Source organism: Macaca thibetana, chromosome 5 (genome assembly GCF_024542745.1).
Source record: "Macaca thibetana thibetana isolate TM-01 chromosome 5, ASM2454274v1, whole genome shotgun sequence".
NCBI classification, from domain to species: domain Eukaryota; kingdom Metazoa; phylum Chordata; class Mammalia; order Primates; family Cercopithecidae; genus Macaca; species Macaca thibetana.
The window spans coordinates 74,198,337-74,226,156 of record NC_065582.1 but is presented as its reverse complement, the minus strand read 5'-3'; the positions used below and the strand labels follow the sequence as shown (position 1 = coordinate 74,226,156).

Below are 27,820 nucleotides of genomic sequence, written 5' to 3'. Positions count from 1 at the left end.
AGGATGAAGCATAATTGACTGGGATGTAAAGTTAATTAGTTGCAGAATATTTTGTTGCCCTGGGCCCATTCCTATAATACCGGTGCACCTGCAATTTGCTTCTGCACATATGTGAATTCATTTAGGGGGAGTGGGAAGTTTTCTTCACAGTTCCCTGCCCAACCTATTATTGGAGACCTGAACCTTGCAGTCCAAGTTGTCCTAGTACATGTTGTAAATTAAAATTAAATACATCACTAGTTAAATGGATAAAAGAAAGACAGAGTCATTTCCAACCTGGACTTTTCAATCTGCTCTCTGCCTATCACAGTCCTTTCTCCTGTTTTCATTAATTTCCCAAGAGGAAAGACAATTCAGCGTGCTGTATAAAATGAGATGAGGAAGTTGGCATAACAGTGCCCCTAAACATTGTTTTCTGCCTCAGGATGAGAATAGTTAACTGCATTAAGGTAAAATACAACCCTGGCAGCAAAGCCAACATATTTATACACATGCTGAGAGCATCTCCTTTGCTCTCAGGTAGGGCCGTGGTCTCAGGATGGGCCGTGGTCTCTCCTTGTTTTCCACAGTAGCTGTTGTGAGGCACAGCTTAATACAATCAGAGAAAGGAGAGCCATCCAGAATAATGAAAGTTATTTTTTTTCTTAGATAGGGTTGTCATAACCTTGAATCTACATGATTTTGCTGTACTGGTTTCATTTATTGCATTGGCAACTTCATATGCCTTACGTCTAACAAAGGACATTTATCCTCTCTAAGTTACATCAATTCATTGCTTTATGGTTTTACTTTAGTAGGCATGAAATTGTGAAATTAACATGCAAAATCTTCCTCAATATAACTGTTAGGCAACTTTTAGCACATGAGTTGGTTGTGGTTTGAGTTTTTTTATTCTATGGTTATTACTTTTTGTGATGTGTGAGACATATTAAAACCATATATTTTGTACTTGTTTGTAATCTCTCCTTCAAAAGTGTAATTTTACAGGTTTATTGAACCATAAGCAATTATTTGTCATAAACAGGATAGAAACATTACCTCAACTACTGCTGAGAGGCAGGGAAAAAAGGCCAACATCAGTAACTATTAATACAAACATATTATAGGAAGCTTTGTTTACTTAATTAACATGAATATGCCTTGTGTTGTTGTTATTTCCATGTGTAGGTAAAAACTTCATTAAGGTTGTTTTAGTGGATAAGGAACAACCCAATCTTATTACTGCTTTTCCTGTTCCTCTGTTAACCTCTCTAATTGTCTAATTGCTGATTCTAATCTGCTGTGAAATGGGAAATTATACAATTGCGCTTGTTAGAATTTTATCTAAAATTTAACAGGTTGTGTATCAGACTTTGTGGGAGAGGCTTTTATGAGTAAAGTATAATCTCTTTTAAGGTGTCTTTTGGCTGCTTGTTTTTGTTTGTCATTTTTCTTCTTTTACATTTCTCCCCATTTTTAATTATAAACATACATGGTTTTATTTTCCCAAGATGATAGCAATCATATCTCCCATCCCACATTCTTTCCCACTGGTGATGTTGCCCCACCCCATCAAGAGGTGCTGTCTTGTTTTTCTCCCCTTGGATTTAGACTGGCTTTACTCACTATTATAACAAGTAGAATATAGCCTAAGTTAAACTGTGTGACTTGCAGGTCTAGGTTAGAGAAGGACTTGGCTGTCTTGGACCACATGCTCCCTTGACTTATTGCTCCCTCTTGGAACACAGCCACCACAGTGTGAGGAAGCCAAGTCATCCAGGAGGCCTCATGGACAGTCACCAACCCACTGATCTCAGCCTTTGAGCCATGCCAGTCCAGGATTCAGAGATGTGAGTGAAGGAGACTCCAGATGATTTCAGGTCCCAGTCATCTGAGTCAAAGTCAGATATTCAAGTCTTCCAGGCTGTGGCTCTAAACATCATGAGCAAAGACAAGCCATCCTTCTGTATCCTGTCTAATTCCTACCCACAGATTCCATGAGCATAATAAAATAATGGTCATTATAAGCCACTAGGCTTTGGGATGGTTTGTCATGCAACAATAAATAGCTGGAACAGTATACATGATTATATTTGGTTATAAATAATTCAATAAATACAGAATAAAACACGAATATACTCATTTCCCAATTCTGCCCTAAATACTGCATTTCATTTCTAAACTGTAAATTATGTGAAAAAGGAGACAATATCATTTTCACCTTTGTAACCTAAATTTCTAGGACACTTTCTGCACAGGTAGGCAAGTAAAAAATTTACTTAATCAAACGGGTGCAGGGAAAACTCACAAAAAGAAGAATTTACAATAATATAAAATATACTTTATAAAATAAAGTATCTCTGGTATTTAAAAGAGAAATACTACATGGCCGGGTGTGGTGGCTCACGCCTGTAATCCCAGCACTTTGGGAGGCCGAGGTGGGTGGATCACGAGGTCAGGAGATCAAGACCATCCTGGCTAACACGGTGAAACTCCATCTCTACTAAAAATACAAAAAATTAGCCGGGCATGGTGGCGCCCGCCTGTAGTCCCAGTTACTCGGGAGGCTGAGGCAGGAGAATGGCGTGAACCCGGGAGGCGGAGTTTGCAGTGAGCCAAGATCACTCCACCGCACTCCAGCCTGGGTGACAGAGCGAGACTCCGTCTCAAAAAAAAAAAAAAAAAATTTAAAAATAAATAAATAAATAAATAAATAAAAGAGAAACACTGCATGATTGATGAGGAGATTCCTTTGATTTCTTGTAGGTAGCATAGGATGTATAAATTCCAGCTAGTATTAATGATGTTATATACACACCTACCAGTGATAATTTATGATGGCAAATAATAGAAATGAAATCAAGCATGACAATAGACTCACGTTAGTGCTTCAGAGTAATTATAATGAGGTGTAACTCCCAGAAACTTCTGGACTTCATCCATCACAGTAGCTGGGTCAGATCTCAGCTGCTGTCCATCAATAATTAGCAACTGTAAAGTCAGAAATAATCACTTTCTGAAGAACAAAATTAAATTGAATAGACTGTGATGCCTTCCTTTACCTGGTGTGGCATTCATAAATTAGATCAGTGTGGATGGGAAGCAAATATGCCCTACTTAGAATACATTTGAATGTTTATTATTCTTCCATCTTTCCACATAAACAATAAAGTTTGCCATAGGCATCATTTCTTGTGAATTATCAAGTTATAGCCCTTAACTTGCTTTTTGTAAATCAGAAGTAAACATAGACACTTTCTTGATTTAGTACTTCAGTAGAAACATAATTTTCCATTTGTTGTGTGATCAGATAATCATCCAGCCTACCAAATTCCTATTAGTAACCCCGGAGCTTAGGGCTCAGAAATAGTGGTCATCCAAATGAAAATCACTCATCTAATCTTAAAAAAAACAAGACAGAGGGAGGAGGGAAATGTTGGCCCCTGCCTTACTGATCATTGGATCACTGCCCTAGAATATCACAATTGTCAAAGGAATACTGGAAAAGACCAGGCACAGTGGCTCACACTGGTAATCCCAGCACTTTAGGAGGCCCAGGCGAGTGGATCACTTGAGGTCAGGAGTTCGAGACCAGCCTGACCAACAAGGTGAAACCCCATCTCCATTAAAAATACAAAAATTAGCCAGGTGTGGTGGCAGACACCTGTTATCCCAGCTACTTGGGAGGCTGAGACAGGAGAATTGCTTGAACCCAGGAGGCCAAGGTTGCAGTGAGCCAAGATCACGCCACTGCACTCCAGCCTGGGTGATGGAGCGAGACTCCGTCTCCAAGAAAAAAGAATACTGGAAAAAGGTCAATGGTAAGGCCCAGCTACTAGCATTTCAACTTATCCTGAGCTGGAAGACAGAATGTAAAATTATGCTTTTTTCATTATGTCTCTGCCAGGTTTTGATATCAGGATGATGCTGGCCTTATAAAATGAGTTAGGGAGGAGTCCCTCCTTGTACCTCTGGTAGAATTCAGCTGTGAAGCAGTCTGATCCTGTCTTTTGTTTTTTTGTTTTTGGTATTTTTGGTGGTAGGCTATTAATTACCGCCTCAATTTTAGAACTTGTTATTGGTCTACTCAGGGATTTGACTTCTTCCTGATTTAGTCTTGGGAAGGTGTATGTGTCCAGGAATTTATCCATTTCTTCTAGATTTTCTAGTTTATTTGCACAGAGGCATTTATAGTATTCTCTGATGATAGTTGTATTTCTGTGGGATCAATGGTAATATCCCCTTTATCATTTTTTATTGTGTCTATTTGATTCTTCTCTCTTTTCTTCTTCATTAGTCTAGCTAGTGGTCCATATATTTTCTTAATCTTTTCAAAAAACCAGCTCTTGGATTCATGGATTTTTTGAAGGGTTTTTCGTGTCTCTACCTCCTTCAGTTCTGCTCTAATTTTCTAATTTTACTTATTTCTTGTCTTCTGCTAGCTTTTGAATTTGTTTGCTCTTGCTTCTTTAGTTCTTTTAACTATGATGTTAGAGTGTTGATTTTAGATCTTTCCAGCTTTCTGTTGTTGTCATTTAGTGGTATAAATTTCCCTCTTAACACTGCTTTACCTGTGTACCAGTGATTCTGGTATGTTGTCTCTTTATTCTCATTTGTTTCAAAGAATTTCTTTATTTCTGCCTTAATTTTGTTATTTATCCAGTAGTCATCCAGGAGTAGGTTGTTCAGTTTCCACATAGTTGTGCGGTTTTGAGTGAGTTTCTTAATCTTGAGTTGTAATTTGATTGCACTGTAGTCTGAGAGACTGTTTGTTATGATTTCCATTCTTTCGCACTTGCTGAGGAGAGTTTTACTTCCAATTATGTCGTCAATTTTAGAATACATGCTATATGGTGCGGAGAAGAATGTATATTCTGTTGATTTGGAGTGGAGAGTTCTGTAGATGTCTATTAGGTCCACTTAATCCAGAGCTGAGTTCAATTCCTGGATATCCTTGTTAATTTTCTGTCTCATTGTTCTGTCTAATATTGACGGTGCAGTGTTAAAGTCAACCACCATTATTTTGTGGGAGTCTGAATGTCCTGTAGGTCTCTAAGAACTTGTTATATGAATCTGGGTGCACCTGTATTTGGTGCATATATATTTAGGACAGTTAGCTCTTCTTGTTGTGTTGATCCCTTTACCATTATGTAATGTCCTTCTTTGTCTTTTTGGATCTTTGATGGTTTAAAGTCTGTTTTATCAGAGACTAGGATTGCAACCTCTGCATTTTTCTTTTTCTTTTTTTGGCTTTCCATTTATTTTGTAAATATTCCTCCATTATTTTATTTTAAGCCTATGTGTGTCTTTGCATGTGAGATGGGTCTCCTGAATACAGCACACCAATGAGCCTTGACTATTTATCCAATTTGTCAATCTGTGTCTTTGAATTGGGGCATTTAGCCCATTTACATTTAAGGTTAATATTGTTATGTGTGAATTTGAATCCGTTATCATGATGCTAGCTGGTTATTTTGTACATTAGTTAATACAGTTTCTTCATAGTGTCATTGGTCTTTATATTTTGATGTGTTTTTGCAGGGCTGGTGCAGGTTTTTCCTTTCCATATTGAGTGCTTCCATCAGGAGCTCTTATAAGGCAGGCCTGGTGATGACAAAATCCCTCAGTATTTGCTTCTCATTAAATAATTTTATTTCTCTTTTGCTTATGAAACTTAGTGTGGCTGAATATGAAATTATTTTTTCTGTTTGAAAATTCTTTTCTTTAAGGATGTTGAATATTGGTCTCCACTCTCTTCTGGCTTATAGGGTTTCTGCAGAGATCTGCTGTTAGTCTGATGGGCTTCCCTTTGTAGGTAACCTGACCTTTCTCTCTGGATGCCCTTAACATTTTTTTCTTCATTTCAACCTTGGAGAATCTGACGACTATGTGTCTTAAGGTTGGTCTTCTCATGGAGTATCTTAGTGATGATCTCTGTATTTCCTGAATTTGAATGTTGGCCTGTCTTGCTAGGTAGGGGAAGTTCTCTTGGATAATATCCTGAATTGTGTTTTCCAACTTGGTTCCATTGTTCCTGTCACATTCAAGTACACCAATCAGTTGTAGATTTGGTCTTTTCACATAGTCCCACATTTCTTGGGGGCTTCGTTCATTCCTTTTTATTCTTTGTTCTCTAATCTTGTCCTCACACCTTATTTCCGTAAGTTGATCTTCAATCTCTGATAGCTTTTATTCTGCTTGATTGATTCAGCTATTGATACTTGTGTATGCTTCACAAAGTTCTCATGCTGCATTTTTTCAGCTCGATTAGGCCACTTAGGTTCCTCTCCAAACTGGTTATTCTAGTTAGCAGTTCCTGTAATATTTATCAAGTTCTTAACTTCCTTGCATTGGGTTACAACATGTTCCTTTAGCTGATAGGAGTTTGTTATTACCCACCTTCTGAAGCCTATTTCTGTCAATTCATCAGTCTCATTCTGTGTCCAGTTTTGTGCCCTTGCTGGAGAGGAGCTGCAATCATTTGGAGGAGAAGAGGCACTCTGTTTTTTGAAATTTTCATCATTTTTGTACTGGTTTTTCCTCATCTTCATGAATTTATCTACCTTTGATCTTTGGGGCTGACAACCTTTGGATGGGGTTTTGTGTAGGGGTACTTTATGTTGATGTTGATGTTTCATATGGAACCAAAAAAGAGCCCGTATAGCCAAGACAATCCTAAGCAAAAAGAACAAAGCTGAAGGCATCATGCTACCTGACTTCAAACTATACTACAAGGCTACAGTAACCAAACAAACATGGTACTGGTACCAAAACAGATATACGGACCAATGAAACAGAACAGAGGCCTCAGAAATAACACCACACATCTACAACCATCTGATCTTTGACAAACCTGACAAAAACAAGCAATGAGGAAAGGATTCCCTATTTAATAAATGGTGTTGGGGAAACTGGCTAGCCATATGCAAAAAATTGAAACTGGACCCCTTCCTTACACTTTCTACAAAAATTAACTCAAGATGGATTAAAGATTTATGTGTAAGACCTAAAACCATGAAAATCCTAGAAGAAAACCTAGGCAATACCACTCAGGACATAGGAATGGGCAAAGACTTCATGACTAAAACACCCAAAGCAACGGCAACAAAAGCCGAAATTAACAAATGGGATCTAATTAAACTAAAGAGCTTCTGCGCAGCAAAAGAAACTATCGTCAGAGTGAACAGGCAACCTACAGAATGGGAGAAAATTTTTGCAATCTATCCATCTGACAAAGGGCTAATATCCAGAATCCACAAGGAACTTAAACAAATTTACAAGAAAAACACAATCTCATCAAGAAGTGGCAAAGGATATGAACAGACACTTCTCAAAAGAAGACATTTATACGATCAACAAACATGGAAAAAAGCTTATCATCACTATTTATTAGAGAAATGCAAATCAAAACCACAATGAGATACCATCTCATGCCAGTTAGAATGGTGATCATTAAAAAGTCAGGAAATAACCGACGCTGGAGAGAATGTGGAGAAATAGGAACGCTTTTACATTGTTGGTGGAGCATAAGTTAGTTCAACCATTGTGGAAGACAGTATGGCAATTCCTCAAGGATTTAGAGCCAGAGCTAGCACTTGACCCAGAAATCCCATTACTGGGTATATACCTAAAAGATTATAAATCATTCTAATATAAAGTCACATGCACATGTATGTTCATTGCAGCACTATTCACAATAGAAGAGACTTGGAACCAGCCCCATGCCCACCAATTTTAGACTGGATAAAGAAAATATGGCACATATATACCATAGAATACTATGCAGACATAAAAAAGGATGAGTTCACGTCCTTTGCAGGGACATGGATGAAGCTGGAAACCATCATTGTCAGCAAACTAACACTGGAACAGAAAACCAAATACCACATGTTCTCACTTATAAGTGGGAATTGAACAATGAGAACATATAGGCACAGCGAGGGGAACATCACACACTGTGTCCTGTCAGGGGTGTGGGGCAAGGCGAGGGATAGCATTAGGAGAAACATCTAATGTAGATGACGGATTGATGGGTGCAGCGAACCACCATGGCACATGTATACTTATGTAACAAACCTGCATATTCTGCACACCTACCCCAGAACTTAAAAGTTTTTTTTTAAAGATCAATACAAAAAAAAAATATGGATGCCTTTTTTCAAATCCTTATTTCTTGGTCTATCTCATGTTCCTGTAGCCATTATAACACTCCCCATTTGGCAGCCTAGTGAATGACCTTCTTTCCTTATAAGGGTCATACAGAACAAACATCATGTAGTTATCTGCATGTGGTGTTTCATAAAGTTGTTGTCTAACTGGCTGTTGTACTGGTAGTTGAGAGTTGTTGCCTGTAAATCACATGATGTCTCCTGTGGAGAACTTATCACTCTGAGACTAGCTACTATTCAAAAGAAGATTGCAAGAATGTGTTTTAGAGATATTTATCATGTTAATAGTATTAATAAAATTAAAAATGTAAAATGCACACTTCTTCCTTACTTATAATTGTCTCTGATTATAAATCACCGTCTGTGGCAATGTTCATTCACATTTTCTGCTTGTCAGTGCAACACAATCATGATAAGCACAAGAAAGTAATTTCAGGACATTATGATAAAATATAAAATTTCAGGACATTATAATAAAATAAACAGAAGAAAGTAATTTCAGGACATTACCTGAGAAGTAGCAAAGTAAGTTAGCCATCTTTCTATGTGGACTGCATACCATCCAGGTACTAGGCATCTTCTCTGCAAAGTTTTTAAGTCAGATGGAGCCCAATGTCCTGCTGAAATAACTTCATAGAAATTGAACCTCAGAGCAGCTGGATCTTCATGTGATCGTTGGTGCTTTAACAAGAAAGTCAATTGTAAAGTTAGTTTTTTCCATGCCTGTGTAGATATGCATATGTGTATAGGTGAGCACATGCATGTGTGTGCTTGGTGTGTTTGTATAAGTGTGTGTGTGTCCTTTACGTCACAAAAAATAACAAATTAAATACTTAATTTTAGAATAAAAAAAATGAACGAAATGAAATAGAAAGACAACTGCATACACTGGAACACTCATTGGCATACTGCTTATTTTAAAGTAAGTTAAAGTATAAGCCTTCACTATATATCAAGTGGTATGCACATAAACTTGTAGTTATATGTCTAAAGTGGTTAGGTGCAAGGCAGAGATAGGATGTGAGGATTTTCTTCATGGATATTATTAAGAATGAGAAGATGTCAGAGACCAGACAAATCAAGCCTGATGAAAAAATTAGATTTTGCAAGAACAGTCTTTTTAAGAGTAGTCATCCATGTTTCTTGGGCCATCATTTCATTACAGCCATTCCCTCAGATTCTCACATTTTCCCAATACCCCTGTGTAGCAGGTGCTATGGGTACAGAGAAAGCTGCTGTCCATTTCTCATGCTTGTTTAGGTGTCATATTCATATTGATGTCACCCAAGGTCCTTTCTGTTTGCTCTCACATGGGTTTCTACCTAAACCTGCTAATTTACGAATACTGCTTCACTTCTACTTTTCAGTATCAAATCCTGAGTCACATCAAACTATCATTGGTCAAACAGGAGACAGCCCAGCTCAGTGAGAGATAAATTTAACAGTCAATACAATTTAACAAGCATTATTTAAGCTTCTTTCCAGAACAAAGATCTGAGATAGATCCTGGAGATAAAAAGATATAAGACACAACCACTCTCTTCAAAGAAATCAGATCTAGTGTGGGAGACAACAGATAGGAATAAAGTTGTATATTTGACATATTTGATTAGAGGTGTAAGTTACTTGCTGTGACAGCCAGATCAGTAAGTGATTAATTCTGACTCCAGCATGAAAGGAGTTTTCAATGGTTGAAGCTTTTGAGCTAAAATGTAAGGAGAAAGATTGTGAGAATCAGAAAAAAAACAACAACAAAACACCAAACACATATGAAAACTAAGAGGACTTCATCATCTAAGGTAAGTTTGAGCGAAGGTAGATGAGGTTTGTGGGAATAAGTGTTGTGAGACTTCTGAAAGTGAATTTGAAGAAATTCTAGCGTAGGGTAAAGGTGGAAGTATACGGGTCCCTGCTTGTAACTGTGTAATGGCTGGCCTTATGTGTGAGTGATGGATCTTATGTGCGAGTTAGAAATAAAAATAACTAGAAAAGTAAAGATGATTAGGAAATGGTGAATGGTTAAAGAATAATTAATAAGTGGCACACACTTTTGAAGTCCTCTCACTGTTGTATATTTATTGATATTGTTACATGTGTATACCTTATGCTGAGTATATAGATTATATAACTCATTTTAACAAAATGTGTAGAAATTACATAATTTCAATAAAGAATAAGAAACACACTACACACATATTTAATACAGTAATGCTAAAATGTCTACCTTAAGCAGTGATAATATGAAACTGTGCTTAATCTGTTCTATATTGACTTATGCCAGTTTAGCACCAACTTTTCTTTATTTCCTGCAGCTAAGTAGATTAGCATAAAAATATGACCATGAAGTCACAAAGGGACATATTTTATGGAAAAATAGCACTATAGCTCCTCTGCGAGGTCCATTATAAAAATGTGGGGTAGAAATTACAGTGGCAGGTGACATTTGTAGGAGTTTCTGAATTATACCTGCTGAGCTTTGGATTTATGGTATTTACTGAATAGACGGGACTAGCTAAGTAATAGGCTACATTATTTTGAAATGTGGAGCAGTGTGGCGCCCTACTCACTGCAATACAGCAATAAAAAAGTATTATCAGAAAAAATAATTCCTTTCAAACCTGTATGTATGTTCAAAGAATTTATTTGAAAAAGCAAGCTCAGAGAGGCACACACATCATAAAGATTTGCTTTTCTTGAACTGGTTTAATCTATGTGAAAAAAAAGATTCACTTAAATCTGCTCTAAGTGGTGACCATGCTAGCGAAATGTTCGACGTTTTCCTCAGTTGCTTAAATTCAAAACTTTAAGGCTTCACATTTTAATGCTTTTGGTCTACTGAAAAAATAAGTTTATCTTGCTTTGCAATGAGTGTTCACAAAGTGAGAAAGACATAATTCTTGTACCTTGTGGGAAATACTGACTCATGGATTAGATAAATTCTGATGGTAGTTTATAAATTTTGCTTCCAATCCAAGTTTTAGATCCCAACTACTTGCCTTCCAGTTTGCAATGTCACATTTTTCTATACATCAGTATTTGTTTTCAGTAATACATTTTTTATTAAATAAATTTTGAAAAATCAAGAAAAAGAAGGAAAAAAAATGAAATTACTTGTTATCCTACTACACCCTTCAAAAATTCCCTTTTAGTATCCTTTACTTTGATATTAATTTGTATATGCACTCAATTTGTGCATACACAAAATGCACTCACAACGTTGGGATTTTGGTATATAATACAGTGTCACCATCATAACTTCAAGATTACCAACTTGTATTAGGCCATCATTGCTGTAGGCAAATTCACATTTCTGTTATCAGCTTTATCCCACCACTGTATGATGATTTCATATCCTCTTTTTTCTCCTCTTCTCAAACTGCTATGTCCTGAAACTATCACCGTCTTTTCATCCGATTAACTCATTCCAGGCTTATCAAAGGAAGGAGAGGCCATCATAGTCACTTCAATTTTTCTATCTCAGGCCTTTGGATTTACCAGTGTCTACATTCTTCCCCTCTTCTACCCCTTAAGTTTCAACCCAGGGATTCTTAAACATAGGCCTGTTGATAGAATACAGTGTGTCTATGGATTTGGATCAGCAAAAGAAAAAAAAGAAAAACGACAAAAATACTCTTTGTGCAGGGCGCGGTGGCTCATGCCTGCAATCCCAGCACTTTAGGAGGCTGAGGCGGGCGGATCACGAGGTCAGGAGATTGGGCAAAACACGGTGAAAACCCGTCTCTACTAAAAAAACAAAAAATTAGCCGGGCATGGTGGCAGGTGCCGTAGTCCCAGCTACTTGGGAGGCTGAGGCAGGAGAACGGCGTGAACCCGGAAGGGGGAGGTTGCAGTGAGCCAAGATCACGTCATTGCACTCGAGCCTGGGCGATAGAGCCAGACTCCATTAAAAAACAAAAACAAAAACAAAAACAAACAAACAAAAAGCTTTTTGTTTTCAGTAATTACTGAATGGAATCAATGTAGACAACAGCCACAGTATTTATTGTACTGTGGTTGCGATTTTATCACCAATAAAAATCAGTTATTTTATATCCCATTACTGGTGTCTTAGATATATCAAAATGTTGCTTATGGTCACTACTATTTCAAAGTTATTATAGTACTAGACTCATCATTAGAACTTACCATATAATGATTTAATTAAAAAGTTTGTTACTGATTGAAAAAGTATTTCACATTAACATAGCAGTTTATTTTGTATATATATTTAGTTTCATGCTTTTAAAATATATTTTTGAAACACTCGTAGGAACCATCAGACAGCTGGAAGAATCCCAACACAAGAAAAGTTAAGAACTCGGAATGGAGGCAGGGCTGCCACTGGTCTCACCATCTAAGCCATTTCCTATAGCCATTCTTTCCTGTATCTTCACAGAATTAGTTACCTATTTTGTCCTCTGGGCCTTTAACCTCTCTTTTTCTTTGGAAATGACTTATCAAATCACCACTACCACAGACGATGTTTTCTCAATTCCACTTCTACTTCTATGTAAAACCAGTGTCCTGTTTTACCCCTGCAAAATCACGTTTTTGGAGTCTTTCGCAAGTGCTGCCTCTATTTCTTCACCCCCAATTACTTCTTTCTTCACCAAAATCCATCTGGCTTTGCTCTTTTTTACTCTTTTGGTAAGGGCTCCACTTCCCTCCACATCTTTCGCTTTGCCTAACGGTTTGATTTTTTAGCAGTTTTTGGAATTGTTGCCACCCCTCCATCTAGCAGTACTCCCTTCCCTTCGATTCAGTGCCACTGCACTCCTGAATATTTTTTTTCTTCTATTTTGGCTATATTTTCTTATCTTTCTTGGCGCCTCATCCTGCTCTGCACTTTTCATCTCTAAATTCTTTCCTTAGGTGATTTCACCATTTACATGGCCATGGCTTCATACCTCTGCTTCACAAACATCTGTCTCTAACTCAGACCTCTTCCAGAGTGTCAGGTGACTTTACTGTTCTTTTGATAATGAAGGGTTTCATTCACCATGATCATAATCTACCCTTTTTTAGTCCCCACCTCCCACCCCACCCCACCCCCTCCTGTATACTGCAATGATTCTTTTTTCATGGGAATGTGTGGCCATCATCTAGGTGCCCAGATTGGAAATTTGTTTCATCCCTGACACTATGTTCTCACCAAATTCTCTTGGTTTTAATGTTTAAATATCTCTGAATACTTATTCTTCATTCAGCTTCTACTTAACATTTTTGTCTACACCACTTCCATATCTCAGTAGGTCTATTGCAACAGCCTCAAGTGTGATTTTTCCAAAGAGTCATTTGTCCTATTCCAGTTTCTTCAAATAGCAGATAATTATATGTATTGTAAGAGAAAATCTGGTAGTCACACATTGGCTACCGTTTTTCAAAGGCTTTCAGTTGCTCACCAAATGGCAGCAGCCAAATGGTTCTAGCCCTAGTTTGCCTCTCAGCTTTGAGTCCTATAGGTCTCTACCTAGGATTTTCCCACAAGCCACATGAAATTCTTTTAGCTTTTTAAATGTGCCATGATTCTTTATATCCAATGTATTTAACATATACTATATCCTCTACTCCACCTTCCTTCTATTCTCACTCAGGGAACATGTACTTGTCCTTCAGTTTTAGGTCTTAAGTTTATTTTCTTACACCATGCTTTCAGAGCACCTCTACATACTTCCTCACAGTATTTAGATAATGTTTAATTACATATCATCAGGATTACTTAATATCTACACATTAGACAAACAACTTTTAATTACTATTTTGTTAATTAAAACCATAGTTAAATGTTACTGCAGAATATTCCACTTTAGTATGACACAAATCTATATTGATGGACACTTTCCTCTTGTTATTATTTTTGTAGATAGTACTGCAATGTTCCTAAATATTTGTCCATCCTTTTGAAGTTTCCCTTATGATCTATTACAGAAGGGGAATCACATCACCGAAAGATCTTTACACCCTTTTATGGAACTACTACCAAATGAATTTTCAGAAAATATCCCAAGTGTACCTTCTATTGGAACACTTGAGAACCTTTGTAATCACTCTCTTGCCAGCATAGAAAAACATCACAATTGTTGTCAAGATATTAAAAAAGAATGGGCTGGACTTGGTGGCTCATGCCTGTAGTTCCAATATTTTGGGAGGCTGAGGTTGGTGGATTGCTTCAGCCCGGGAGTTCAAGACCAGCCTGGGCAACATGGTGAAACCCCATCTCTAAAAAAAAAACAAATCAAATAGGCAGGTGTGGTGGTGTGTGCCTGTAGTCTCAGTTACTTGGGAGGCTGAGGCAGGAGGATCACTTCAGTCCAGGAGGTAGAGGCTGCAGTGAGCTATGATCATGCCAGTGCACGCCAGCCGGGGTAATAGAGTGAGACCTGGTCTCCAATTGGGTTGATTATTTTTCACATAAATTGTTGGACAGTTTTTTGTGTATGTGTGATTGTTTAGCTGTGCCTTTTTTTCATTTTGCTCACTTTTCTACTGTGATATTTTATTTATTTATTAACTTGGAGGAAACTTTTACAAAATAAAGGCACTATGCCATTTACCTTTTATTTGTTACTCTAGATACTGACTTTTAAATTTGTTAACTTTTGATAAATCAACATTCTACATGTTTCTATAGCTTAGGAAATCTATTAATTCTTTGATGATGTGTGATTTTTAAATAATTATTTTATGCCTGAAAGTCCTTATTTCTCATATTTTTTTGGTGGGGGGTTGGGGTTCAGAAATTCTTATACTTGACTTTTCATATGTTTGGGTTCTATTCTGGTTATTTGTCACTGCCTCCATTTAAGCTATAACAAAATGCTTTTAGCAGATTTTTTTACTGACCATACCTGGTACCAAGAGTATGCCCTGTCTGAGGGGTCAATAAGGATGGCGATGATCTTGGCTTTGGGGACAAGAGATGCAGCTCGTTTGGGAGCTTCCTCCGAATGGAAGTAATTAGCACTCTTTTCAAACAGAAAGTCACTTGTAGTATTGGATGGTGTAGGGAAAAAGTCCATATACCTGAAGGCAGAGAAAGACAACTAATTAATCTGAAAATAATTTTTCTTGCCATACTCTGAATGTGAAATAATTGGAACATTTTAACATTCATTTATAGCTATTTCTGATTATTATGCTGTTACAGTTTAAATAATAAACATTATATACACATTGAATGTGAAGACAACCCAAAATATTCCTGTTCTAACGACCCATTTTGGGCGTGGGGAGGAGTGAGGTGAAATACGTAGGCCAATAAGGGTCAAAGGAAAAGTACTATACATTTGGGCTGATGTTCTGTGCTATAAAAAGCCAATTCAAGAAATACCATTTGCCCGTGGCAAACAGCAAATTACACTATACTGTTTAGTTGATATTAAAAAATAGTAAATTTATGTTTGCAAATTTGAATGCAGAAATTCTTCAGTGAGATTAAAGTTCACAAGACAGAAAGATGTGTAAGTCTGAATAGCTATAAAATACCAACCATTTTAGGGCATGGCGGTTCTCTTCCTTCTGAATTTCTTCATAATTTGTAGTATATGTAGCAATGTGAACACAGTATAGTCTATCTAGAGTAATTAAGGGGCTATTTCCTGCCAGTTGATCCTGTGGTGCCTCAGTAGGTTCCCTCCTCCATATGCTGTCAGAATGCTCCTCTGCGTGCGGATTATGGAATCAATATGTTCTGAGGTTAATTCAGTACAAGTCTTTAATTATGTGTGTAACCCTCCTTACAGCTCATCACTTCTCTCACCCTCAAATGTTCTAGAAATAAATAATGAGAGCAATTAAGAATTCATATAAGACACTTATTTCCCTCTTTGACATTTGTTATTATGTTTCCCAAATGCGGAGTGGTGAAGAGTCTCATCTATATTCCTGCTAAACAATTTGTGTTCCATTTGGGCTCACAGATCAGAGAAAATTGCCGTTCTGCTTTTAATAACCTGCATGCAATTCCAAAGGTTATTTAGTCTTTTTAAAGTAAGGTAGGATATAATCTCCTAGATGCAGAGCTGACACATCTCTAACCACAATGGCAAACTTGATCTGCTCACCGGTATTGCACCTGCCCAACCCTGATCCTAGCTGTACCTTAAAAAAATGTGTCTTTCATTGCAAACAAGTTCATGCATGATGATGACACACAAACTTACATGCTGCAGATGTGTGCATTGAGGGGAATTTTCCTCAGGTGAGATTTGCTTTATTTACCTGTGAACTAGAAATTAAATTCAGGACCACGTTTTCTTGAAAAATTGGGATAGAGCTAGAAAAAATCACCAGAGTGAAAATCATTTCCAATATCAGGTTTATTCTATTTTAGTTTAGGGGAAATACTGTGATTTTGTTTTTTTCATAATTTACCACATGTTACTTAATATTTATTTTATGTACGTGTGTGACTAGAATTGATATGGTTTTGAAACTGTGCTGTTATTATTTTCATGACAAGTATCAGTCTATATTATAACAAAACTTATAGGTTTATGTGGTTAATGAAGATACATGTCACGAATTATAAAATAAAACAAACTACTGATTTATTTGTTGCCTCAAACATTGTTGTGAAAACAAATTATGTGTTCAGAAAAAAAATTAGGCACAGTTAAATAATGCTATGCTTAAAAAGAATTTTAAATACCCTTATGAATAATTCTGATGAAATATATCCCATAATGTTCTTTATTCAATCATATTAATTTAGCAGAAAAATATTATCATTATTGCACTGTCCAAATCACATTATAGGCAACACTGATTAAACATATCATCATTATAAATTAATTTCTAATTCACTGTGGTAGAATTGAGCATAACAAATTTATCCTGTAATTATGCAGATGCCACACATACATCTGTAATTGCTCTGCAGTGATTGAGCATGTGTTAATAATGGAATTTATTTTTCGTTACTTTTCTTACCAGTCTAATCCCTTGTGATAGTTGTTGCCATTAAAGAACTGAACTTCCTCAAATGTCTTTGGACTAGGGAGATTGCTGATGATTGAAGGATGCATTAGAAGAAACAAATAAAGTGCAGTTGTTCCTATTACAAAAAAAAAAAAAGAAGGTAAAAAGTTATGTGGCAATAAGAGACAAAATATTATTTTAGCATATTTTTGCTCAAAAAGGAATATTAAAATAATCAACTATTTCCGGTGTCAAAATCATTTCCTTAAAATCTATTAGGTGCATTCCATGCAGTCACAATCTAAGTGTTCTATTATTAGTCTGACATGATTCTGTTTATCAAAATGCCTGATTTAATATTAACACATGGCCATAGTGAAGCAGAATGATAATGCAGTAGTGTGGCACTGTGGAAGTCATGCAGCTCAACTTTCCTCCTGGAGTCAGGTGAGTGGCTAAAGCATGAAGGGCATGGATCCCTCTGTCTCCAACTTTATCGTTAAGCACAGTACCTTAACTGGTGGGTCTTCAATTAGCATTGAAATTCAGATGAATGAAATCAAACTATTCAACAGAAGTTGACATGCTACTCTGTGTATGATCTGGAAGTAACTCTTGATTAAGAAAACACATTTGCTACCCTCAATGAACTTAAAGTCCATGTGTGGACTTGGTCAAGTACACAAGTAATTGTGATGTAGTGTGACAGGTGCCATAATGAGAGAAGACCAGAGTATATTTCCAATATATGAGAAAATGGGTGATTTAGACTTGGGAAATCAGTGACAGATTCTGGGAGGAAATGTACTGTAATACTGTTCCTTAAAACATAAGTGTTACACAGTAAGGTTGAAAGAAGAAGGCAAGACTCTCAAAAGATGGCTGCTTCAATGACTTCTCTGGAAAATATGACAATCAAGTCTGATAATTGGAGCACTAGATGGAACAGACTAGCTGATAGAAACCACCTGTGTGCACATTGCAGAAGTCTCAAATGTAATCTCTGAACCTTATTTCCCTCAGAGCCAGGCCAGAGACTGGCGGTTATAGCAGAAAGAACTCATGAAGTGACTGGGTCATCATAACTCTCATAAATCAAGACTTTTCTTCTTGAAAAGGTAAAGTGTTCTGTGATACATTGGAGTGAGCAGCATTTGTTAGATGTCCTAGCCCTTATGTTAGGTGTTAGATATCTGCAGAGCTGCAGACAAGCTACATAGGTGGGCTGGCAGAACAACTATCATTGCAACTGGAATCTGGAAGTAGAGAAGGCCAGCAGGTAATTGGCATTTTGTTCACATATACCTTAAGCTCATATGAGCAAAGGCTACTGCGCTTTGAGTATTAATGACATTGTCGCCCTTTTAGATCCTCACAGCTTTACGTGGCCACTAAGAATTAATGAGTAGCTAAAGGAAAGAACGTAACAACAGATCCATGGGGACCAACCACCTTGATGGAAGACATGTTAAAACACCTATAATGAATGACTCTGTGAAATAAGATGGCAAAATTAATAAATGCCCTAGGGAGATGTAATTACCAATTTTAAAAGACTTTTAAGGAATAACAAGTATGAAATTGAATTATACAAACTCGATTAAAAGAATGAAGGAGACAGAACTGGTTAAGAACTAAATTAGAATCCTAAAGTTTAGACAGGAGAAATCTCTCAACCACACTGAAAAATATAGATTTAATAGTTATGAGGGACGAGGGGCATCCTCAAAAGCTCATCTGGTTTACTCCTAAATATAACAGGAGTTTAAAAAAGGAGAAAATATGAGAAGAGCAAAACCAAAAAATGTTCTAGGGAAATGAATTAGCAATAGAGTAGAAGCTGGAAGGAAACATGAAATCCAGAAGTGTTCTTTTTAAGTACTTTTTAAGATAACACTTTCATGGGGGGGGGGGCGTGGAGAGAAAGAGAGATTTGAGACACACAAGACAAATGAGAAAACTGATAGTTTAATATTCTGAAGGTATTAAATGTAGATGAATGCAGGGCACATATAAAAAATATTCTTTAGTTGTTGTTGATTATCTAAATATAGACACTTTATAGCCTCACTCGGTAGTAAGTAGAAATGTTTAATTACCCTGATGGTCACAGAATTGTACCCAGATCTCCCCTGGCCTACAGAAAGTCAAAGCCTTTATGTTCTGAACTCTATACCTTCATGCCTCCAGGATGTTGAGGGACATCAAGAGGCATCTGATAAGGAGGAGAGAGAAAGCACTCTCAAATAGAAATAGAAAAAATGTGGCTTGATATTCATATAATCAGTCATAAAATCTGGGCCCACTACCTCAAAAAGTACATTTAAAAACTTATCACCTAAATTTTCATCTATCCTTGACATTCATTTTTTATCAATTTATTTTACCTCATTTCATTTTATATCAATTTCTTTAATATAAATATTTCACGGAAGAAGAGAAAAAAATCCTATACTAATAGAAACTATTCTATTTTGTATACAATCAACTCCTTATTTCTGATGTACCGAGATAAGCCAGACAAATCATGAGACATTAATATTGACAATGTGAACATTGATCTTCTGAAAGATCCAAGGCCAATGAATTATGCTCTTATAATTGTTGTGCTAAATGTAACCCTATTAGAATCCTCTTCTGCATTGACAATACCAGAATTTGACTCTGAATGATGAAGGATGAATATCTGTTCAAGGGCTCACAAGGGACTATGATTTGAACTTTGAGTCTCTTAAGTCTAAAGTCTCTGAGTCTATGTCTATCATCTCTGCCTGTTTCTCTTCTCCATTTCCTCATTCCCTGACCCAATTTCAGCCCACAGGAATCTATCTCTTCTAGGATTCAGCAATGGCAAAGTGAAATATCACGTCTTTCCATTCTCACCTCATAACAACTGAGTAAATAGCAATTTGGGAACCACTTTTATACCTCATGCTTATTGTAAGAGACGCATGTGCCACGTTTAAGTCATCGAAAGACAACTGTGCATCTAAGGGCAGATTGACAGCATTTAATTGTGAACCCTCCGCTGCAGTGAATTTATAGTCTCTGACTGCACTGGGTGTTTTGCCAACTGAAGCAATAAGAACAACAAACTATGACTTCAGACTTCTACAATTGGATTTTAAGAATACTACAACCATTTTTATATTAGAATAATATTTTCATAGCCTATGAAAGATTATTACCATCTGATTCCTTTGTTTTAACATCTGATTTGTTTGTTTGTCTTAGGAAAGCCAAAACCAGTTAAAAGCTTTATCATTTCCATACTGGTAGGTCAAATATGAAAATCTAAAGGTATAGTTTAATGTCTTTATGAATGCAAACAACAAGAAGGAAAAATAGATTTATAGTTACTAAGCTGTAATTTTCTCACAGAACTAAAATATAATAACATCAATGACGAATGATAAGGGATATGTCTTTCTATTAGATTTTTAACACAATTTTACAACACAGGATTGTTTTATATCTTTAGTAGTCACTCCAGAGTTAGCAATGCTGTAAGGGAGTTGGTAGAAAATTAATGTACATTTTAAGCAACAACAAAAGTGATCTATCTGAAAATATATGTTGCTCTTTCCCCTCCCTGCACATGTGTTAACTTACTGTTGTAATACAATTTATATTCCTAGAAGAAGAAAAGATTTCAACAACCAATATTTAATAGTCTGGAAATTTTGCCCACAACTTTTAAAATGATCTACTTACTTGTATTACAAATATCTTCATCTGGGCCAGGCTTATTTATTGAGACTGTTTGTTTTCTGTTATGGTTTGTGCACTCACTGATGAAAATGCTTCTTCTAGTCAAAGTGGTGAATTCAAAATACAGCAACTCAATAAAAACTTTAATTAATCAGGACATGAGCAAAGTGTATAAAACTGTCACATACTGAAGAAAGTATAAAATATTCTAATTGAAAGTGTCATCTCGTTGGTGAAATACTTTCATTCTCTTTTACTGCATTCTTATGCAGTTGTCCTTCAGTGCATGAGAAAATACCAAGGAAAAAATACTTGATGAACTTCAAGTGTTTCAGAAAGTAAGTCCATACCATGCTAATACCTAATGATTATTTTTTTTAAAAAATCACACATGTAGGCCGGGCGCGGTGGCTCAAGCCTGTAATCCCAGCACTTTGGGAGGCCGAGACGGGCGGATCACGAGGTCAGGAGATCGAGACCATCCTGGCTAACACGGTGAAACCCCGTCTCTACTTAAAAATACAAAAAACTAGCCGGGCGAGGTGGCGGGCGCCTGTAGTCCCAGCTACTCGGGAGGCTGAGGCAGGAGAATGGCGTGAACCCGGGAGGCGGAGCTTGCAGTGAGCTGAGATCCGGCCATTGCACTCCAGCCTGGGCGGCAGAGCGAGACTCCGTCTCAAAAAAAAAAAAAAAAAAAAAAAAAAAAAAATCACACATGTAAAATATTTGAAAGTAATCATGGCAGTGGCTCTGAACAAAAATCAATTCAAAGGCTGATGTACCAGATAAAATAGTTTGAATCAAGCCAAAACATGTTTTTATAAATTGCTATAGAAATTAATTAAATAAAGCCAGAAAAGTAAAAATTTAAAGATGAAGTACAACAACTGTGACACATAAGTTCAAAGTTTTCCAAATTTGACATGTATATTGAACAGTTTAAAAATTCATAAAGAATTTAGTGTTTAAGACTAATTAGTGGGCAACATTAAGATCCTCTTGAGGTTCACGGTATAAATGCGATTCATGGAGATGAAAAGCAGTTCGAATAGTAAACTTGCATGGATAGCTAAATATTTCACAAAGAAAAATCTAATCTGATAACTCCATATAACAATATATCTCATAAAATATTTTTAAAAAGGATATAAGTAGCACAATTGGCTCCTTTTACCTGTTTTTTGTGGACCAATTACTAGAAATTTTGGTAAGTGGTCACAAGTTTTCTCTCTGGACCAGATGTCTTTGTGTCGTTTATCATCACATGGATTCTGCAAGAAGGAAGAATAAGTGACCTTACAGAGTAATCACTATCTGGCTCTGTTCTCTAAAAATTGTTCAAAAGATGGAATCGAATTGTTGCCTAATACCTTAGAGCTTGAAGTTAGACCTCACTCTGGTTCTCTGATTTCCAAGTCTTTTAAAAATAAAGTTATTGGCACCTTCCTTATCTCAAGGCTGGGACTCGACCTCAAGTCGCTCCTGGTGTTATCATCTTTCAGTGTTTGGCAAGGCTCTAATCCCTGTGCTACTACTCTATTTCTTGGTTTATGTTTTATGTCCATATATCAGAGGACTTGACTTAACCTGGTTTCATCATAGTTACTCATATTACTGTGTTCTCCCTAATCACTCCTATTTTTTCTTCCTAGAGGCTGAAATGTTATCCTTGAATTCCAGACTTGGCCAACTTTTCTTTTTCATTTCATTTCATGTTTTGATTCAGATACTCCCATAGTTTGGTTACATCTTCTAAGCTGATAGCTTCTAGATCAGTATCCAGCCTCTACCTCCCTCCTGAGCTCTGAACTTAAGTTTTTATATTGCAAATGTATGATTTTTGTATAGATATAGTGAGGAAATTTCATACTCAACATACCCAATGTATCCACTAGTCCAATATTATGCCCATCTAACCTACAATTCCATTGCCAGTTTTTATTTCATTCTATCTGGCTGACTCTAATTTATTATCAAAATCATTACACTTTTGAGTATTAAAAGGGTTTTTAAAATTAAAAAAATAAAATTTTTGAAATATTTATTGACTGCCATATTGGTTTTATTATATTGGTGACCTAAACGATAATAATATTCAAGATGATTGTCACAAGTAAAAGTATTTTTAAAAAACATACACATTGGAAATTAAAACATTCTATTTTTATATTTATTATCCCAATATTAACAATGAAACAAGAAAGCATTTATAGTTCATATTTCTGCATATTTCTGTACTTTAGTCAGTTCCTTTTTCACGTAATTTTTAATTTTGTGGCTACATAGTGGGTGTATATATATATAAATATATGAAATACATGAGATATTTTGATACATGCATACAATACATAATAATCACATCAGGGTAAATAGGGTATCCATTACCTCAAGCATTTATTATTTCTTGTATTACAAATGTTCTAATTTTATGCTTTTGGTTATTTTAAATGTAAAATAAATTATTGTTGACTAGTCACCTTGTTGTGCTATTAAATACCAGATTTTATTCATTCTATCTAACTATATTTTTGCATCCATTGACAATCTCCATTCCCACCACCTCCACTTTCCTTTCCAGTCCCTGGTAGCCACCATTGTACACGCGATCTCCATAAGTTCAATTGTTTTAATTTTTAGCTTTCACAAAAGCATGAGAACATGTGAAGGTTGCCTTTTTGTGCCTGGGTTATTTCACTTAATGTAATATCCTCAGGTTTCATCCAGTGTTGAAAATGACAGAATCTCATTCTTTTTCATGGCTGAATGGTACTCCGTTGTGTAAAAGTACCACATTCCCTTCATTCATTTCTCTGTTGATGGATACTTAAGTTGCTTCCAAATCTTGACTATTGTGAATAGTGCTGAAATAAACATGGGAGTGCAGATATCTCTTCAATATACTGATTTCCTTTCTTTTTCCTTTTCTTCTTCTTTTTTTTTTTTGACACAAAGTTTTGTTCTTGTTGCCAAGGCTGGAGTGCAATGGCGAAATCTCAGCTCACTGCAAGGTTCAAGCAATTCTCCTACCTCAGCCTCCCGAGTAGCTGGGACCACAGGCATGTGTCACCATGCCTGGCTAATTTTTTGTATTTTTAGTAAACACAGGGTTTCACTGTGTTAGCCAGGATGGTCTCGATCTCCTAACCTTGTGATCCACCCACCTCAGCCTCCCAAAGTGTTGGGATTACAGGCGTGAGCCACCATGCCCAACCAATTTCCTTTCCTTTTTACAATATTTTTACTGACCATGCTGTTAGATTGCTGAATCACATGGTATTCTATTTTTAGTTTTGTGCGGAACCTCCATAGAGGCTGTACTAATTTACTTTAGTTCTCTTGTACTAATTTACTAACTGATGTACTAATTTACATCTGTTCTCCATAGTGGCTGTACTAATTTACATTCCCACCAACAGTTTCCAAGTGTTCCCTTTTCTCTACATCTTAACCAGCATTTGTTATTACTTGTCTTTTGGATAAGATATGTTTTAAGCGGGGTGAGACGATATCTCATTGTAGTTTTGATTTGCATTTCCCTGATGATCAATGATGTTGAGAACCTTTTCATATACTAATTTGCCATTTGTATGTCTTCTTTTGAGAAATGTCTATTTAGATCCTTTGCCCATTTTTAAATCAGATTATTAGATTTTTTTTTCCTGTAGAGTTGTTTGAGTCCCTTATGTATTCTGGTTAAAAATCCGAATGGGTCATTGTCAGATGGGTCATTGCAAATATTTTACCACAATCTTTGGGTTGTCTCTAAACTTTATTGTTTCCTTTGCTGTGCAGCCTTTCAACTTGATGTGATCCCATTTGCCCATATTTGCTTTGGCATGGACTTGTGGGATATTGCTTAAGAAATCTTTGCCCAGACCAATATCTTGGAGAGTTTCCCCAATGTTTTGTATTAGTAGTTTTATAGTTTGAGATCTTAGTTGTAAGTCTTTAATCCATTTTAATTTTATTTTGTGTATGGCAAGAGATAGGGGTCTAGTTTCATTCTTCTGCATATGGCTATCCAGTTTTTCCAGTACTGGTTACTGAAGAATCTATCTTTTCCCCAGTGTATGTTCTTGGCATCTTTGGTGAAAATGAGCTCACTGTAGAAGTATGGGTTTATTTCTGGATTCTCTATTCTGTTTCATTGGTCTATGTGTCTATTTGCATGCCAGTACCATGCATTTTGGTTCCTACAGCTCTGTAGCATAATTTGAAGTAAAGTAATGTGATTCTTCCTATTTTTTACTTTTTGCTTAAGATGGCTTTGGCTATTCTGGGTCCATTGTGGTTCCATGTTAATTTTAGGATTATTTTTTGTGTTTCTGTGAAGAGTGCCATTGGTGGTATTGATCAATTCTTTAGATACATCTTTCTTTAATACTATGTTGCCAAAGTTCTTCTGAAGAATGATTGTTTTCAATATATTATTATGTTTTGCTTTTCTATAAAATTGTCTGCAATCCTTCTCAAAGCTGCATTTCATAGTTAATAAATGTGAAAATGCGGACACTCAAATTACTCTTCTCTGTAAGCCACTGTATTTTTAACTGGAGAGAGAGTTGAGATAAGCTCCTTCCCTTCCCTTCCCTTCTTTTTTTTTGTTTTCGATGCAGTCTTGCTCTGTCACCCAGGCTGGAGTGCAGTGGTGCCATCTTGACTCACTGCAACCTTCTCTTCTCAGGTTCAAGCGATTCTCGTGCCTCACCCTCCGGAGTATCTGAGACTACAGGCATGCACCACCATGCCTGGCTAATTTTTAAATTTTTTTAGTAGAGATGGGGTTTTCCCATGTTGCTGAGGCTGGTCTGGAACTCCTGGCCTCAAGTGATTCTCTGGCCTCGGCCTCGCAAAGTGCTGGGATGAGCATGAGCCACTGTGCCTGGACGGTAAGCTAATTTTCAATTCTAATTTTTAAATATTAAAATATCTAAATATTAGAGACCAGGTATTTTCACAATTATTTTCTGTTAAGAGTGTTTTTCTTTGACAAATACTTTTAAATATAACACTTGTCAAGTGAGTTTTCTCTAATTATGATTCTTTTAACCATTTTGTCAAATATAGGTGCAGCAAAATCATAGACTTCTCAATATCATTTTATTCTAGCACAGAATATAATTTTATCCAATTAAAATAGGGGATCCATTAAGAAATGCTTAGGCTGATTCTTCCTAGTATCACTATGTAGACTAAAGGGACCGGTATCACCCTGGCGTTCTGTAGAACCTAACACTGGCCCACTATATTGATGACATAGTATTTGGACCTGACAAATAAGTGGCAATTACTCTGGCTGCCTTCATAAAACACATGCACCTCAGAGGATGGAAGACAAACATACAAAGTTTTAGGAGCCTGCCACCTTTTAAGCTTTCAGGGGTCCGGACATCTTGAGCACACTGGGACATCCTGTTCATAGCAAAGTGTAAGTTGTACATTGCAACTCCTACTGCTAAGAGGTAGCACAGTGCTAGGAAATATTTTTCCGTGCATTTATTGAGTGATATAGATAGCTTCAAGTTTAGGATGGGGCCTAGAGCAAGAAAGGGGTATGCAGTAGGTAAGGCTGAAGTACAAGCCACCCTCACACTTGGGCTTTATATGCCAGAAGATTCATGATACTATGGCATCAGTGATATAAATGGATGCCATGTGGAATATCTGGCAAGTACTTGAAAAGAATCACAATGTACACTTCTAAGGTTCTGTAGCAAAGCATACTATCTGAATCATATTTTGCAAACCACAACTCTTGTATACTGCTGTATACAAGAAGAGAGTGCTATGGAAGAGAGTGTTTGTCATGAGTCATTAATGTGATCAAGTGGCCATAACTACCCACCATGAACTGAATAGTGATAGACCCATCAAATAATAAGTTCAGGTATGTCCAGCAACAATTCATTTGAAGATGGGAAAGGCTGATCCAGGGGCCACTTACAAATCAGTGACCCATGACTCTATGTCACCTGTCACTGTTGCAATGATGCTTCTCCATCAGCTCATTTTTAGTTTCATGAAGGGTTCCTATAAGCTGCTGATAAAGAGGAGAAACCCAGGCTTGGTTTGCAGTATGTTGGTACTTCTATGTTAGTAGAAGACAAAAATGGACTTTGGTGGCACTACAGTTCCATTCAGAGGGGTTTCTAAAAATTGCTAGGTAATGGAACTCTCAGTTGTCAGAGTTGTGGGCAGTGTACCTAGTCATCTGCTTTTTTGTTGATAGACTCATAGCCAAAGGTAAGGATATGACAGACTAATGAGCAGAGATGAATAAATGGCATAGAATGGACAGGCCAGACAACTTGAAGGAACAAGCTAGGAAAATTAAGATAGGAAGTTCTAAGAAAGAGGCATGTGGATGGACCTATGATAGTGTTCAAAATGTGTGATAATCTTTGCATTATACATTAATGTACACCAGAGAGCATTTTATGTAGAAGAGGCATTGACAACCAGGAGAGCAGTATGATTCAGCCAGGTTACAACATTCCTACATGTTGCCTAACCTCTGTTGTCAACTAACCCAGAGCTAATGCAAATGGCTCATGAATAGAATAACCATGGCAGCACAGGTGAAAGCCATGCATGGACCTCTTTCTCCTGTGTCTGTTGTAGTTACAGCCACTGCTGAATATCTGAGATATCTGAGCTGACAGTAACAGCAAATACTTTCAAATCTCAAAAATAGCATTATCCTGCCAATTAGTGAAACATTGATTATATTGGATGCTTTGATAATGAAAAGGGCATGATTCACCTACATCATGCTTGTTGGTACTTTCATATCCAGTTATAACTGTAAATGGGAAAGTACGACAATCACTGTCTGGTAAGTGCCACATGGGGGTGCCAGAACAGACTACCACAGTGTACTCCTTATCTTTATCTAAATGCAGCCTTTCTCCTAAAGAAATTTACAAGAGGAGAGTTAGTGAGACATACTACCACTGCTGCTACTTCCTCCATTCCTAAGACTATCTGACCTACCCAGTATTTCTTCTAGGCTAGCAGAAATGCTAGCCAAAGGTGGGGAAATA

The 27,820-nt window shown here is 36.7% G+C and overlaps 1 protein-coding gene across 1 annotated transcript in view; it reads right to left on the bottom strand.

The window, feature by feature from the left end:
* LOC126954345 (bifunctional heparan sulfate N-deacetylase/N-sulfotransferase 4) overlaps nt 1-27,820 on the bottom strand; it is a 290,679-nt gene that overhangs the window by 5,190 nt on the left and 257,669 nt on the right. The window contains exons 8-12 of the mRNA XM_050789919.1: nt 21,952-22,048; nt 17,079-17,202; nt 14,996-15,170; nt 8,658-8,828; nt 2,861-2,970 (exon numbers count right to left, since the gene is read on the bottom strand). Coding sequence (XP_050645876.1) covers nt 2,861-2,970; nt 8,658-8,828; nt 14,996-15,170; nt 17,079-17,202; nt 21,952-22,048 — 677 coding nt within the window. The remainder of the gene's footprint in view (nt 1-2,860; nt 2,971-8,657; nt 8,829-14,995; nt 15,171-17,078; nt 17,203-21,951; nt 22,049-27,820) is intronic.